At 38.3% G+C, this 18,423-nt stretch overlaps 1 protein-coding gene across 1 annotated transcript; it reads left to right on the forward strand.

Moving 5' to 3' along the window:
- The first annotated feature begins 11,296 nt into the window (after nucleotides 1-11,296).
- Nucleotides 11,297-16,074, forward strand: LOC105441182 (AF4/FMR2 family member 4-like). Its single transcript, XM_030983747.1, has 4 exons — nucleotides 11,297-11,786; nucleotides 12,473-12,711; nucleotides 13,320-13,487; nucleotides 15,614-16,074. Exons 1-4 carry the CDS (start codon nucleotides 11,297-11,299, stop codon nucleotides 15,899-15,901), a joined length of 1,185 nt encoding a protein of 394 aa, XP_030839607.1. The 3' UTR covers nucleotides 15,902-16,074.
- The last annotated feature ends 2,349 nt before the right edge of the window (nucleotides 16,075-18,423 follow it).

Raw genomic sequence — 18,423 nt, forward strand, 5'->3', positions numbered from 1 at the left:
GCACACGTCGGGGCACGCTTTCCCTTTTATCGTGAAATATACCAGTAATTACAACGCCATCCAGAAAATCCCTTTTCAAAATTAGATTTTAATAGTGGCAAGTGGCGCGTGAATATCCAGCGTCCTGAAAGTGGTGCGTGTGATGAACGAGGTGAAGTCCACCAAATTATCTCATTTTCAGCATCGTTTACAGATCAATTAAGCTAGACGAGAACGTGACCTTTCTTTATTGTGTGGGCTACTGGTATAATGAACGACTATGAGCAACTGAAACGAACCTAAATGCGTGTTGTAGTTTCTGTCCACACTGTTGGAGATACCGCAAATTGGGTAACTTTACATTGAGGAACGAGTTTCACCAGATGAAGATCAGATATTTTCGTTCGGATACTACGTTCTGGGTTTTGCTAGTGTTATGGCAAGGAATCACACAAATGGGAAGAAAAACAACAATCAATATGGATATTCAATCTTTATTGGAAGCTAGACAACCTTTTGCAGTGAATGAAAAATAATGTGGGAAAGACTGCCTCGTTTCAGTTGACTGTGGTCAAAGGAGCCTATACAACTAAACAGACTTTGGATGTACTCTTTTGTAGAGGACATAAAAGAATATTTATCATTGTCCGTAAGATCGCCGCAGTTCATTGGGTTAATGCTTCTGCCGTCAAATACATAGCTGAAAGAAAAACAACGCTCAACAGGAAACCTGAACCTTTACGCTAGACATCTGTTTCTTTCGGATAATAATAAACAAGAAAACTCAAAACAACAATGTCGGTAAAACTGCCTCAATTCAATGAATCTTGCGATGCGTCCTACTCCGCAAGAGACGGGGTATTATTTTTCGAAGCTATCGTCATCTCTTTAGCATCTGTTGCAGGTCTTCTGACAAACATCTTCAACATCGTCGTCATACCTCACCTACCCGGTACGAGCCTTGCCAGCAAGGTATTGTACAGCATTGTATTCATAAGTGATATATTTGGTTCACTGACTGCCTTCCTCACCCTCCCAGGCTTTATCCTGTGTCGCTGGGTATTTGGAGAAACATTCTGTTTGATGTTCACCTTGGTGTGGAACACTTGCCCGAGGATTACAAGCACATGTCTGTTTCTTCTGGCCATTGACAGGCACATCTATGTGACTCGGCCTCTTCGGTATGAGCAAATCGTCACGCAAAGTCGTTTAGGTTTTGTCACTGCATGCGTCTCAAGTCAGATCGTTTTCGAGGGTCCAGTCTCCTTGTTATTTTCACCTTCAAAGCCTACCATCACCTATGACCCTTACGCAGGAGCATGCGACTGGGCTCATGATAGCGCCGGCAATTTGTCCAATGATCAGACCATAACGTTCAGTTGGTTATGCCTTTTCCTTGTCACGATTATCTGCGTACATTCACATATCGCCTGCATCACGCGCCGCCACTCGAAAACGATTAAAACCCGTCAAAACATGGCCCCGCGGGCAACAGTCAACTCAGTTTTGATGACAAACAGAACAAAACAAAAAACATCCGCGTCGGGAGTGACATCAGCTTTTACAAAGACGTCTTTGACCCATCCAAATGGGAAACCCGATCAGGTTAACGATTTCCAAAAGGGTACGTCCACCTACACCTCAAGTAAAACGACAAACCATCCTCCGACGTCGTACGATGCCTTCCAAGCACCTGCTCCGGTCGATGCCTTCCAAGCACCTGCTCCGGTCGAGGTCTCCGAGCATTCTCCTACCACTCCTACCACTCTGCATGGAGTTGTCCAACCCTCAACCAAGGAAACTTTTCTCAGAGTAGACGGTGATCCCCATCAACAAGACGCCAAGGCAGTTCCTCAGCGACAAACCGGAGTTGGCCAACCCTCAACCAAGGAAACTTTTCTCAGAGTAGACGGTGATCCCCATCAACAAGACGCCAATGCAGTTCCTCAGCGACAAACCGGAGTTGGCCAACCCTCAACCAAGGAAACTTTTCTCAGAGTAGACGGTGATCCCCATCAACAAGACGCCAATGCAGTTCCTCAGCGACAAACCGGAGTTGGCCAACCCTCAACCAAGGAAACTTTTCTCAGAGTAGACGGTGATCCCCATCAACAAGACGCCAAGGCAGTTCCTCAGCGACAAACCGGAGTTGGCCAACCCTCAACCAAGGAAACTTTTCTCAGAGTAGACGGTGATCCCCATCAACAAGACGCCAATGCAGTTCCTCAGCGACAAACCGGAGTTGGCCAACCCTCAACCAAGGAAACTTTTCTCAGAGTAGACGGTGATCCCCATCAACAAGACGCCAATGCAGTTCCTCAGCGACAAACCGGAGTTGGCCAACCCTCAACCAAGGAAACTTTTCTCAGAGTAGACGGTGATCCCCATCAACAAGACGCCAATGCAGTTCCTCAGCGACAAACCGGAGTTGGCCAACCCTCAACCAAGGAAACTTTTCTCAGAGTAGACGGTGATCCCCATTATCAAGACGCCAAGGCAGTTCCTCAGCGACGATCCGCAGAATGGAAGGCTGTCAAAATGGCTATTCTGTTGTCAGGTGCGTTCTTCCTCGGGTTCCTACCAGAGGCCATCTACAAAGTCATGCAGATTATCGGATTCGTAGATATTTACCAAGTCTTTGTTACAGTCCATCTCTTATATATGAATCGGGTTTGGTGGAATGCTCTGATCTTCTACTACGGAAGGAACGCATATCGTATACAAGTTCGGAGACTGTTTCGTTGTCTGAAACCGAATCGGGCGGACAAAAGTAGCGATTCTTAAAACCAATACATATAAGCATATATCATGCAGTTTCCAGTTAAGATTAACTTTCTTGTATTTTATCAATTTAAGAAATTAAGTTAAAATCACTTGATTTATATCATCTTCTGCAATCTGTGCCCAAAATGAATTTGGGAAACCTACCGATATCTCAACTTCATAATAGGGGGTGATGTAATTTCCTTTCTGGTCTGGTGTCGGCCTCACCAATGTGACTAGGTAGTACAGGTGTCTCCTCTTACCTTCGTATGATTGGACAGTTATACACCAGTCACACCGACGAGACCGACAAGAGACCGACAAGATACCGAACACACAATTAGAGCCTACATTACCTCATTTCTCGGTCACATCGACGAAACCGACATGAGACCGAACAAACAGAGAATACCTAGTGAAATATATTTGTATATCTCATTATAGAAGTAAATTCGTTTTTTTTTTCTTCTTCTTTTTGCTCATTTGTTTGCGTTGTATTGTTTCATATCGTGTTGTTTATATTGTTTGTGTGTTACTGTCTGGTTTGTTTTTATTTCTTGTTAACAAGAATGTCTGTTTTTATTCAATTTTTGGTTTTTATTTCTATTTGCTTTGTCTGATATCATTAGTCACAATGCTGCCAGCACCACAATTGAAGAAAAATGTTCTTTTTGGCCCTTACCATACTCCACCATTGTCATTTATGTTGCTTTAATTCAAAAGAAAGCAATGCAAGGAATACAATTTCTATACAATGTTGTCAATATTATTACCTTCTTCGTCTCTTTACATACCCCCCCCCCCTCTCTCTCTCTCTCTCTCTCCACCCCTTCTCTCCCTCCATGTTTTTTATCTTTTGACAAGAATAGCTAGGCATGATATGTAACCATATACATAGTCATTCCAGGCTTAGTAATTCACATGCCGATAAATGTCTGCGTCTATATGCATGGACACACATATGAATAAACATTCTAAATTTCAAGCTATCAATAATAATGATATTAATAAATCTGGATTCATACACCGCTTCATACGGAATACCGTCTCTTAGCACTTTATTACTACCCTGGTCATCAGATAGATAGAATGATAGAGGCATTTATGACGAATTATGCGAGTCAACCTTATTAGGGCTGGCCGCATATCAGTGATAAAGATAAATATCAATCTATAAAGAAGAAAATATATTCGATCCTAGGAAATAGGTGCTGCAGGAACAAGAAAATTATCAAAAATAAAAAGATACAAACAATTTAGAAAGCATACAAATGTACTAACAGATTTGCAAGTTCCAAATGAATTTTGAAACAATAGTTGTATAACTATAACATTACTTGTGGTTGTATAACCCAAAACTCAAGTTATTTGGTTAATTTTAAGACTCGGTGTGTGATGTTCCGACTTTATTGGAGATTAGAAAGGCGCTCAGTATTCCAAAACTCTTCGTATTCCAAAACCATCCTGAACAAGATTCAAGATTCAAGATAATTTATCGCCTGATTTAAAAAATACAGAAATTCGTCCTCCACTGGCGAGTGACATACATATGTATAAACAACATAAACAATATATGAATACATTCGAGGATACAAAGAAAATACCACAATAATAATAACAATAAAGGAATTAAAAAACTGACATGTATTAAAATTAGAAAACTGGCATTATAAAATTGAATTTCAAAAATGCTCAGAATGCATGAAATAAAAATGCTCTGAACATTCACTCCTTCTCTCCCAGAAATGGAGTATGAGTAAAAAAAAAAAAAAAAAAACGGAGAAAAGAACAAGAGAGAGAGAGAGAGAGAGAGAGCGAGAGGAGTCGCATGGAGTAGAACAACATATACTGCTCTCAAAAAGTTAGAAAGAGTCTGATATCACACAGCGTCAATACGAGTTTCACTTTCAATTCCATTAATTCATGCCTTGTTTAAGAGTGTCTCTTCACTCATTCCACTTAACTATCAACGATAATTAATAGCGCCTGCTATACATTTTAGATGAGAAGATTGATTGTTGGATGCTATTAAACGCTAGCATAAAACCAGGCTTTACTGCATATCAGTCAGACTACTTCCGCATGTATAGCATACCAGCGAGTATCTACCAAATGCTAAAAACTATACCGATTCTTCTTCACAACATACAAGTGATAGTGATACGCGTCGTAGATCCTCTGTAAGTGAATTGCTACCTACATCGTTTATGTAAGTGACCTAGTCCATAGATACAGCTCAATAATTCTTTCCAATGGGATGATAAACTTTGTGATCTGATTTCGCACCATTTTGGACGATCCACTGCAGAAGTCAGTGCAACATCATAAGGCTGCACGTTCTCAATACCAGCATCTGACACCGGTCATCATTCTCTAAACAAGGCTTTCAAAATGGCTGAAGAATCACCATCTGAAGATGACATCCATCAAGACATTTCGAGTGAGACAGATCTTACATGGGGTACAGATTCATACTCCATTTCAAAGGTTCTCCGCAAATATCAACTGCCTTTACTTGTCACCCTGGCAGAAGGTGATATGCAGACGATCTCAGTTAACGAGGTAATTAAGATTGAGTCCATTCTTGCTGTTGATTACGTTGAAGCATCTGTGGTTGAGGGTTGTAAGAATGGTTTTCGAGAAAACCTTGACGAGCGTGTCGTTCCATCATCCTTTTCTTCTACCATTGCTCTTCCTAAAACATTAACGTCAATTTCACTAGAAGTTGTGAAAGGACATGCTGATCAAGGCTCTAACAGAACGCTCAACAGATCAAAGAACGAAAACAAAAAATCCAGTCTTTGGTGGCCATCGAGGTTATCAAAGAAACCAAAGATGAAATTCACCAGCGTGAGATCTCTTTCTAAACACCGACCTAAGGTGGTTCGTGTGATCAAGATTCCTCCCCAACTAGTTGCATCACCAGATCTTGATGTAGGAAACGAACTTCTAATTCTAGATGTCATCGAGTGTCAAAGGTTAGCTGTCAAATATCTCAGGTAAGTCCACTCTGTGGGGATGTTTCTCTGGATAATGTTCCATCTGTAACCTGTATTGCAAAGACGGGTGATCAGAACACAAAGCTGAGTTGTTGTAAAGTTGGTCAATATCTATCGTAGATCACAGATATACAGAGCTAATAATCGAGGGGAGCTCGTTTAGGGGTCACGCTAATCAGTATGAGAATGATAAAAACGAGCTGTGCCCGACGAGACCCCTTGCTGCAGTCATTTTAATATTTGTGTTTTAGAAGATGTCACGTGCAGTGCACTACGCTTTACAACATCATTCTATGTTTCATTTATGATTACATTATACAAATCAGTATACATAAAAAGATATATTATGAAGAGATATAAACTTATTTTAAACAAAACTGGCCGTGGGGCTCCAAGATATTCGAAGCTTGACAAGTACGGGATTTCTGGGGATACAGAAATACAGCAAGAAGAATTCAAGAGAAGAATGATAGACAGAGACTGAAGAGTGATTGGGGGAGAAAGAGAGAGAGACGGGGGAGAGAGAGAGAGACGGGGAGAGAGTAGGAGAGAGAGAGAGAGACGGGGGGAGAGAGAGAGAGAGAGAGAAGTGAGAAGGAGTTACTGAATATTGCACGTAGCATAACTAAACAGACCTAAACATGCATTGATAGGAAGGAGTACATAATACATTCATGATTCAGCAGTATATTTATTGGGAGAGCAGCATTTCTTTCACTGCTGCTTTAAATACAATTTTATGAGGCGGTTTGTGACGCCATGTGAGAATGAAGCTAATTGTCTATAGGCTATATACGCTACTGATGGTTTTTTATTCAGATATTCGCTATAAACCATGCGTGTCTGGAAAGGCAGCAAAAGGTTTGAGAAAAAAGCCGTTTAGGGCTGCATCCCCGATAAAATATTGATAAAATAAACAAGTAGAACACAATAAATTATCATAAACAGGAGTTCGATAACTGATCCCTATAGCTACCTGAAACCTAAAATGCATTGCGTTATAGTTTGCATCTACAATAAATTTTTAATCGAATCTCTGAAGGTATAAGATGTCTTAACAGTTTGAATGAAAGATGTATTTATACAATTCTTTTAGAGAGCTTTTTATGTAGTTCTACGAATGACCATGATGAGTAGTGAAACCACAAGGTTTTGACATTTCCGGTTAAACTCGCACTCCACTATAGTCAACCACTTCTAAAACGATCAAAACTAGCATGTCATGTAGTCGCCAATTTACAGACAGGATGGTGGTATGTTATTGCATTATCTTGGCAAATTATATAGCAATACACATAACTCAAATAGTGTGCACGTATGCTGACCATAATTTGCCTGATATTTTAGTTGCCGTGATAAGTGCCTAATGCCATAGAGAGAGGCAGATCAACTAAAACATGCATGGGTAACATAACGCTGCAAATATGAATGTCTTATGGGTAGATAACAAGAAGAGCACTAAAGCTATATAAAGATAGATAAGTGTTTAAAGCTGCTGTTTGTATATAATAATAAGTAGCAGTCATGAAATCATTCTTCCTAGGTCAATGCTTGTTGTTTTTTCCTTGTTTAAAAAGCCCAACTTGATAAATTAAAGATTATTTAAAAAATGTTGACTATCCCTCTTTTACGCTGATCAAACCACACTCACGCACACCCACAAAACATCGACGCACACACACACACACGCACACACGCACGCAAGTACACGCGCGCTCACCCACGTACACACAGATACTCTTGTATAAATCTAACACACATTTCTGCAACTATAGTGATTTCAAACTGCATTGTCCTTTTAGTTTTTACAACTTTTGATACCGCGCCTATCACTCCACTAACTGTAAAAAGATATAGTACATCATTGTGATTCGTATCCGTTTTCATCTCCATAAGATGCCGACTACGGGAAAACAATGAACCTCAGAAGATCATCAAATTAAACTTGAAATGGAATGGGATTTATGAGACGATCCCTGAACCACAATCCATGCATGTGAAGGTAAGCTGTGATCAAATATTAATAATTCCAATCACACTGTGTCAACTACAATGTCCTCATACATTGCTTCTTTTTCAATTCTCCTTGTGTCCTCCAGGCAGAAATAAATCCCAAACCATATTTATCAAACAAAATTCAGATTGAACGTGTGATTCCTTCCCGCAAATCTAACATCTCTATAGGATGCTGAAGGAGACTCCATGAAAAAAGGAAATACATCTTAAAGGCAGGGAATTCTACTACACTAGTTCAGATTTATGTATACTGCCACTCTGCTGTTCATAATGTCCCCATGTATCGACAACCATGTCCCACAATGCATGCATCATAAAGTGCATAACGGGCGCGTGATGATGCTTGGGAACAGGAACCGGAAATCGCTCTTTATACGTCTCCCCCGAAAAATGGCAACATTTAAAATACTTTACAGCATTGGAAGCGATGACAATAAAATACCCTGCATTATCGAATCAGAACGGTTCAAAACGTTAATGTGCGTATTTGTTCACGCATTTAAAAATATTGCACTTCTGCCGTAAACTCAGATGGAGAAAAATGTAACATTTTAAAACGGAACAAATAAATCTACAATTAGGCTTATATTGACTAAATCCAAATGACTGTTCTAACATATTTTTATTTGATATTTGCAGTTCATTTGCACATTCATAAGTCTCCATTGCACTGTAAACACGAACAGCTATATACCTAATTTGTTTTGTGGATATTCCTTTTGTAAGGATCTGACTTCACTCCATGGACTACCAACCACAGTGCGGATCCGCGAAACCTCGCCTACCCGGGGTAAATGGATGAACCCTAAGGCAACATCACTTATCAAACAGATTCGAACCCTGGACCTTCATCTGAAGCTTGGGCAAGAGGCCACTGCATATTTCGCGATCGGTATCATTGTTGGAGGGGATAAGAACACGAGATCAGTCGTCATCATATCAACAAACTCAGACGTCCTTCTTAGAGTTTCACCAGAGATGGAGGAAAAAACCGAAAGATATCAGAAACTGATGATGTCATATACTCGTGCTGATGTGGAGCTTATTCCTCCCGTAAGATTCTACTTTTGTTTTATAAAGCGGCGATTCAGATAAAAGAAAAGATCTAATAGCGCATCATAGGCCTACCTAAATTGAAAATATAAGAAGAAAAGTAACTACAACTGCCGAAAACATCAGTACTTTAAACACAACTCTAAAATGTAAAACAATATTTCATATATCTAATGATTTGAATCATATCAACAACAAAATTTGGCTCTTTTTTTTTCAATTTTAATAGAATCAATTACATGTTACATGATTTTCATATATTTTCTACTTATTTTCTGATTGAATAGGAAATCTTTATCAGAGAGCCTAAATGCTCGATATTTGTCACCGTGCCTTTGTGGGAGCTTGAATCATGGAACGTCAAACTCAGAAATAAGAAAGGTAAGTAATCTAAGGCCAGTCAATAACCCTAACTTAGTTTCATTAATCATTTTCAACTGGAAAATAATTTAAATCGATTTTATATTGTGCACAAACATTTCTTCTAGTAACAATAATGCATTTGACAAAGGTACAACCAAAACGTTTCACCATATATTATGATAAATGATGCATAATCCTCTCTCTCTCTCTCTCTCTCTCTCTCTTTTCTTACAATGTTTGCGTGTTTTTCCCCTCAAATACTAGATTGCAGAAAGTAACGTTAGCGTTTTGATTACAAATTTCATTTGTAGGGGATAAAGGCTTCACTGGAAGTCTGCCGAATTATCTTATTACTTTGATTGTGGGCTCATCCGGGTTAGAGCTCATCAATAAAATAAAATCTGAACGTTCTATTCTGACCTATGAACTTTGATTTTGTTACATTTCAATATCTTAGCTCCATTCTCGCGGCGATCACTGACATCTGTATGTATCACCGGACCTACTAATATTGAGAATCATTCTTACATCAACGTCGATTCCACCAAGACATTTCAGCATCCTCGTCCACGTAAGAACTTGTTACTAGTGGAACATAATTATGGAACCTATTTAGTTGCAGTATACGTATGATTGATATTCTCGCCTAGACAAATTATATTGACACTTTATTTGAATTGAAATATCAATATTTTGGGGTCATAATTATAATCATGATTTCTGTAATTTCTTGATAGTCTTGAATAAAAGAGAAACGTAAAATCATTACTGTATCAAGTTTATATTTTACTTTTTAGCGAAGGAGGATGGAAAGGAGATTTCACCACCTTCAGAAAAACCAAGAGGAACGAAGCCGGCTGATTCTAAAAAGGTATTATTACCATGGTAAATGTGTACCTGATTATAGGTTGTCATGCCACAATATATCCTTTAATTGTTTATACTATTCAAATTTACGTTATTAAGTATTAAACGGTATGCAAATTAAAGGCCTTCGTCGTAGTCACAGCCAGAACAATAAAACAATTCATAGAAACAAATATTCCTATATCAAAACTGAATATCGAATAATTTTTCCATTCAATAATTACTTTTTACCAAATGTTGAACGGTTTCCCTGAGCTAGATACATGATATAAACGGAAGGCTGGAATGCAAGAAATTAGCGCAATCTGTATAGCACACACGTCCCCTATAATCAACAGACTTTAATGATACATATATTTTTTTTTAGCAAGAGACTATCTGAGTAAAATAGGGGGATTTAGGATTGAAACATAGGGAGGCACCCCCCCCCCCCCTTCAACGACTCTTTATACGGCGGTAACCTAGTGTAACTTTTTGTTTCACGGGGGGGGGTCCTCCTTTGGATCCAACTAACCAATCAGTTTGTGACTTTAAATTCTTTTTAAAAAGGAAACTATAATAACGAAAATGTGTGAAGTGTCCTAGAAACCCTCTCAGTGTATCATAATTACTCCATCTCATTTCAGTTACAAACACGGAACTGCTATGCGGACGAACCTCTACCTGTTTTCAACAATATCTTGGACTCAGATAAATCTAAGGATAAGAAAGAGGATGATGACTGCGATCAGACTAGCAGATCTTCAACTTGCGTGACGTCAGATAGTAAGAGTAACATGTATAACTCCATTTCAGACACTGATGATGCGAAGACAATCGTAAAGAGTAAGAATCTTTATTTTCATTTTGTTTTCTTTCTTACAAATCCTAAAGATCATCTCACAGCATAAAAAATGTACCAGCTGCAAATTAAAATGATTCTTGAATCCTTGTCTTTTATATTCTTCTCCTGTTTCCGGTAGTTCAGAAAATTGCAGCTGGCCATAAAAGTTAATTTCTGTATCGGAAACATGTAAAATATTATCACTACTATTATTACTACAACATTCAGGGAAAGAATATATCACATTTCGTCATTGCCTTAGATTCGAAAAGTTGATAGTGTTGTTTGTTTTGGTATCCATAGATCCTCTCTGTAGGGTATTTAACAAACAAAAAACGTACTACAACTCTATGTTGCTGATTGTTCATCTTCTTTTTGTTTTTCGTATCCATTTTTTATAACGTTGTGAAGAAAAGCTCCCTTATATGGAAACATGGTGCTTGTTGTTTTTACAGAACATACCGGCAGTGCAAGGGATTCTATGCCTCGGAGTATCCCACCACCTGTACCGTATCGTAGACGTAAGAGTAAATCCTCCAAGTCGTCTTGGTTATCTTCCTTTCGACGCAACCCTCAAGCAGAGAATCGCCCCCTTCCGGACGTTCCCAAAGACACTACCCCTATCATATCACCCAGTGGTCAGCCCAGTGGTCAGGCCAGTGGTATATACATTACCCCTACATCATCAGCCAGGGTCAATGCTGATGTCGTCAGGAGTGGTCATCGTAAGTCACGATCATCGTCGTCCTCGTCAAAGAAGAAAACCAGGAGGAAGAGTGCTAATGATATGATGTCATCATCATCACGTGACCATTCTCCTAGTGGTTCTGGATTGAGTTTGGATTGTGCCATTGATGCTGATGGACCACCGTTACCTCCTCGTACACCATCGCTTGAGAAGTTGGAGAAACATCGCTCAAAAAGTAACTCTTTTTTAATTTAAATTTGAGTCTTTAATGATGTGTTTAAGTTTTAGTGGTTTTATTATGTAATATCTTCTCCGACGAGAGAAAGGAAGCCCTCATTTCATATTGTTTTGCGAATTTTGTCAAAAGACAATCAGATCAACACAAATAATTCGTTGTTATCATGAAGACCATCGGACAGATTAGTAAATGTGCCACGACTGTGTCAAGCTTTATACCTGTCTCGTCAAATATTATAATTTTCTTGAGAGTGTGAACATTTTCTGTAAAATTCAGAAGACTTCAGAGTGCAACCTTTTACAAACAAGCATCCTTGCAAGCTGGTTCCGATGCTAAATCTGCTGTTCGATATTTCTAGAAATGAAATGATAATGACAGTCTATATCAGTACGAAATGTCTATAGAAAAGGGTAAAGTAAAGATGTTGACTTAGCCTGGAGAATTTGTTTTTAAGCCCCACTGCACTACTTGTAGCTACATGCACCCTCGATTAAGTAAACGATGCCTAAGCGGTACCCGTTGATCCCTCATAACCCTCTTTTTCTTATGTACACTGAGAGCTGATTTGATGAGATAACCACTTGTCAGTGACCATGCAGGGAGGTCTAATCCCTCCTGGCCAAAGTAGTGTAGAAATGATTTAAATAAATGTCTTTCTCGTCATAATATGATGATAACTTCAGGTGGAAAACACAGCAAGGAATATAGGGATCCTCTCTCTCCGAAGTCACCCAAGGATCGCTCAGTATCTTTCGAAGGCGACAGTGACGTAGGGGCGACGAGCGGCAAACACCGATCCAAAGTACGACGCCATCATTCTTCTTCTAAACACAAACATGGAGAGAAGAAGATGAGACAAGGTCGAAAGATGTCTGCTCCTTCCATCATGGAACAGAATGACTCGGGTGCACAACAGATAGCTGTGAGTTTAACCCCAGCTCCTTTCTATTTATAGTCAAGTAGTATTTGAATGCTAAATTATTAGTATCTTTTACAAAATGGATGGGGAGGGCTAGAGATTGTTTCAAGAAAAAGCTTACAGCATAAGAATTGAAAATAATTGCAAAGATGGTGTCCTGGTAGTTTGTTGATTAGTTTCCTTGTTTCTCAGAAAAGTTATGAACAGATTATAAATATATGTGTTCTCATGATTGTTTTGTCTATTATATTTAAAGGTTGAACCATGATAAGCAGATTACTTTCGAACTTAGATCAATTGATTTCCAAAATAAATATCAATTGCTTCAAGATTATAGTTGCCTTTACACAAAATAATATAATGTTCTATCTTCTATCATCTTAAATCTACGTCTATACATAAATTAGATTTATGTTGTATGGTTACCTTGACTGCTGCTAGTAAAATCTGATTTATCTTTACAAAAACTAAACAAAATTACCGTTACCTTTCGATTGATAATTAAAGAAAAGATATACATAATTTCTCTGTTATAGGTCATTACTTGTGAATCTTTAACCTATTTAGTTGCTATATCATAATGACTATAACTATCATTCATTTATGTGCAGGATCATAGCTTTGAGGAGGCAACGGATTATCTCATTCCTAACAGCACTCGTGAGGATTCAAGCAAAGACGATACCGACGATGCTTTGTCTCTAACGTCATCTGTGACGTCACCTTTGACGTCACCCACTGTTCTTACATTCACTAGCCCTCTTAAACCGTGCAGGAAGGTGAGTGTAATACTAACGACAGCTCATCTCATTCTCTTGTGATTTTTTAACATCATTTTACCAATTTTACTTACACCCTCGCACTTTTAATGAAGTCACTGGGGTGAATATTGGTGTTTGTTTTCTGCCCGATGTTCACTTCATTTTTAAAAAAATAAACAATCGCTTTCAAAATGTCATCCGTCTGGCAACTTAAATTTCGTTTTAAGGAACAAGCAAAGTTAAGCAAGAAGGAAAACGTGTTTTTATGAAAAGGCATCTTACATCAAAATATGTTCCGAAGGCAATCGAAATGCATTTTTACATCCTGGTCGGAAAGTTCACACTGAATTCGATTTTCGAGCCTTCTTCGAGTGACAATCTAAAGATTCCGACGGCATTCGAAGTGCATTCCAGTTGGATTCTTTTAGTACCGAAAATATATCGAAATAGATACCAGCGGCAATCGAGATGCATTCGGGACATCCTTGCATTCTGGTTGGGACTTTCCTACTGGATTTGAGCCGCTTTCTACTACTTCTTCCTAAACCTTTTCCCCCTCAGCCTTTACTCTTCCTCTCTAAATCTCTCCCACTCGTAATTTTAATAAGTTACAGTGTATTTGCAAACGTTACTCCTCACTTTTCGGTTTTTACTCTCGATAGTTTCCACCACATATATTGCTCCGTTTACCGTTTATTGGATACTTCAGTCCTTCTAATTCTTCTCTCACATGATTTCAGTACAACTATGTTACTTTATGCTATTTAATTCAGATTTCTTTCTAATTTATGTTGCAATAACCTATATTTCTCGTATTTATACTGATTTGTTTTTCCAATTTAATATGTCAGGGTATGCTATATTATATATTACATTATGTGTTATTAATTTGTTTGTAAACCTTTGTAATTCGGCTTAACGCCGCGATGAAAGTTTTTATTAGAAATAAACCATTTTGAATTGAATTGAATTGAATTCAAGCGGCAATCTAAGGATTCCGACGGCATTCGAAGTGCATTCGAGGTGCATTCGGGACGTTCCAACTGCATTCGAGCTGCAATCTAAAGATTCCGACGGCATTCGAAGTTCATTCGAAGTGCATTCGGGACGTTTCAACTGCACTCGAGCCGCATTCGAGCTGCAATCTGAAGATTCCGACGGCATTCGAAGTGCATTCGAAGTGCATTCGGGACGTTCCAACTGCATTCGAGCCGCATTTCGGCTGCAATCTAAAGATTCCGACGGCATTCGAAGTGCATTCGGGACGTTTCAACTGCATTCGAGCCGCATTGGAGCAGCAATTTAAAGATTCAGACGACATTCGAAGTGCATTCCAGTTTGATTCTTTGAGTACCGAAAATATATCGAAATAGATTCCGGCGGCAATCGAAATGCATTCTTACATCCTGGTCGGGAAGTTCAAACTGCATGCGAGCCGCATTCGAGCTCAATCTAAAGATTCTGACGGCATTCGAAGTGTATTCGATCGCGACGTTCCAACTGCCTTCGAGCCGCATTCGAGCTGCAATTAAGATTCCGATGGCATTCGAAGTGCATTCGAATTGCATTCGGGACGTTTCAACTGCATTCGAGCCGCATTCGAGCGGCAATCTAAGATTCCGTCAGGATTCGAATTGCGTTTAGTTGGATTCTTTTAGTGGATCGACCAAATCAATTTATTCATTATAATATAATATTCGTTCACGTAACATGAGAGTAATTTTAATAGTTTCACACTTTTAATTAAATGTAATGTTAATTGTCACTGTATAATTGTTTTAAATGGGGGCACGCTACAAGAGACCTATCTCGCACCCCGGGGCAACGTGTCAGGCACGGCAGGTTGTAACAACTTCTCCGAAGATCAAGATACATTAATCTTGATCTAAGGAGACACGAACGAACGATCTAAAGAAGATTATCAATGTTAATCCAGAATTAATCCCCGCGGATTGGAAATATTTAAATGGCCCTTATTTTTTCATTTTGTAGAAATTGGATCACCCCCGTTGAAATCTGTAGTGGTTCATATTAATTTCTACACGAGTCTACAATGGACGGTTTAACAACTTTAATTAACCGCTATACGTTTGCCTCTCTCTCTCTCTCTCTCTCTCTCTCTTTCTATCCGCATATGTCATCAGTCCAACACGTCTTCATATACATCAACCAAACGGGTTCGTCTACCCGAGCGAACCTTCAACTCACCTGCAGAACTTCCACGTGATATGTCGGAACTGACCTGCGGAGAGCTCGGGCAAGCCTTGCGTTTACTACACATGAGGGAAGAGACTGTAGAACGTTTCGCTAAGCATCTTGTAAACGGGGCTCTCCTTGAAAAGATGGATGCGGATATTCTTAAGTCTGAGTTTGAATTAACGCACTTTGAGCTTTTCAAAATCAGGCAGTTTGTTTCTGGTTGGAGACCTTAGTCCGTTTTTCATTAAGTTTACCATCGTCACTCATCAACATTATCACCATTTATTATCTTCATATCTGACCATTTTAAATTCTCAATCATATCCTTTACACTGTACCATTTAGACTAGCAGAATTATCACCAATTGTCAATGTCATCATCACCATCCTCACCCGTCATCATCAAAATCACCAAAATCACCCTCATCATCATTCTTTATCATTACCATCCTTATCATCATCATCACCACCACCATCACCATCATCACCACTATCATCATCATCCACACCATCATCAACACCATCATCATCACCACCACCATCATCATCATCACCACCATCCTCATCATCCTCATCATCACCACCACCACCATCATCATCACCACCACCATCATCATTCTTTATCATTGCCATCCTTATCATCATCACCATCATCACCACTAGCATCATCATCCACACTATCAACACCATCATCATCACCACCACCATCATCATCATCATCACCACCACCATCATCACCTCTATCATCATCATCACCATCACCATCATCATCATCATTTATATCCTCATCTTTATCATCATTATTATTTTCACCATCATCATCACTATCATCATTATAACCATCACCACCATTCTCTTAGGCAAATGATGTAAATCTCTACTCCTTGTACTTTTACTTTCAGTTTCAAAACAAAGTATACTCTTGATAAGGAAATGTTCTCTTTTATTATATATTACGACTGCAAGAAAATATAATTGTGAATCTCACAATTAAAAATCTATTAATATATGTCTGGATTTCATAATAATATGGACTAAAAAGAGAATCTAGAAAACTATACACAAATGAATTCTTAAATGCCGCTTATCTTTATGAAGATGTGAAGTAAAAAACAAAAACATATATGAATGTGGTACATGTACGTCATTCAATAATTGTCTTTTACAACTGTCAAATGTACAATAGAGGTACACGTTTTTCCAACTCTACACCCTGCACATATTAACTTTGTAAATATGATATATGTATGACATAGTAATAGCAGTAATAGTGGAGTCTTCCATAGTTCTCGTGTCTGGCATATGTGCCACTCCAGTATAATAATCCCAGCTGAAGCATGCTCAAGCATTTTAAGAAATCAATAATTCATTTTTCAATTTTAATTAATCAGTTTTAGATGAAAACATATCGAAGGGTAGACTTGTGTATTGAAGCAGGTAGTTGTTATGCTTTCCGTTTACCACAGATGATAAAGCTGTATGAGTAAACTGTACATGTATTTTCATCATAACAATAGAAGTTCAGCCTCTTACTACCAATCATCATAATGTATAAGATTGTAACACACATCAATCATTGATCTATCTTACAGTGCCTCTCAATATAATGTGTGCATACATACACACACACACACTTGGTACATTATACATAGAGCTGCATGTGAACAATGATTACCAGGTATAATTTACATACTGCTTTGAATAAGTAGTTTCATTATATGATTTATAGGCTTCAAAGTGAAAGTGAAAGTAAATACTCAAGGTGTCAGACAAAATATACTACTGGTATGTCCCTTTTGCAGCCAACATCAAATTCTGTAGAACTTTGTAGGAATTATGAAAATGTCATGTTTGTCCTATCTGTGAAATTTAAAAATTAGCAGTGTCCTAATATTCAAATTATGCAAGAAATTAGTTTACCTTCTAGACGTCACTAACAGAAACTATTGAGTGACTGGCTGACTTTTTTTTCTTCTTTGGTAATAACATACATAAAATGAGTTGTAACAGTTACATGAGCATTCGTCTACTTCAATAACCCACTACTTGTAATGGCCAAAATTAAACTGATTGAATCTTTGTGCAGCACAAAACCTACGACCATTCGGTACAAGGGTCTGAAAATCAGACTATTACTTAGGTGATTGCAATCACTTAAGTCGATTTGACAACTAATGGTCCTTATTTTCCCACTAAAAGTCATTTTCAAGCCCTTTCGTTTTGAGGGAAGTTCTAAATTAGTATCGTCTTTCAAATGCTGTTGGAGTTTAACCTTTTCAATTTTTGGGGGGGCTTGCAAATGGGACATAGTGCCTTTAAAGGCTAAACCAATCTATGCTTTGGGTGACCAATTCTCACCCACTGATTTTGATGCAGTACTGTATTGGATTAAAAATCTCACCCAAGAATATGAATGCTGTACTATGTTTGGATGAAAAATGGCTTTTTGTTGTTATCCTCATTTGGATAGAACAGGTTCTTTGTGGAGGACACTTCAACAAATATATTTAAAGCAAATATCAAATCATAGATTAAATAATTGTTGCCATCATAGAGGCACATAATGGTTTTGTTCATACACTGTCATTGTTATGATGTGTTGTTAATAAATTCAAATTCAAACAATGGTTTTATGATACTACATTAATGTACAATGTGTTGCATACATACTAAGCATGTTCAGTATATAACCGATTCATTTAAATAAGTTCTCTTTGCAATAAGACAACAAATTAAAAAGCACATAGATTAAAAA

The sequence above is a fragment of the Strongylocentrotus purpuratus genome, unplaced genomic scaffold (genome assembly GCF_000002235.5).
Source record: "Strongylocentrotus purpuratus isolate Spur 01 unplaced genomic scaffold, Spur_5.0 spur5_scaffold_13, whole genome shotgun sequence".
Taxonomy (NCBI): domain Eukaryota; kingdom Metazoa; phylum Echinodermata; class Echinoidea; order Camarodonta; family Strongylocentrotidae; genus Strongylocentrotus; species Strongylocentrotus purpuratus.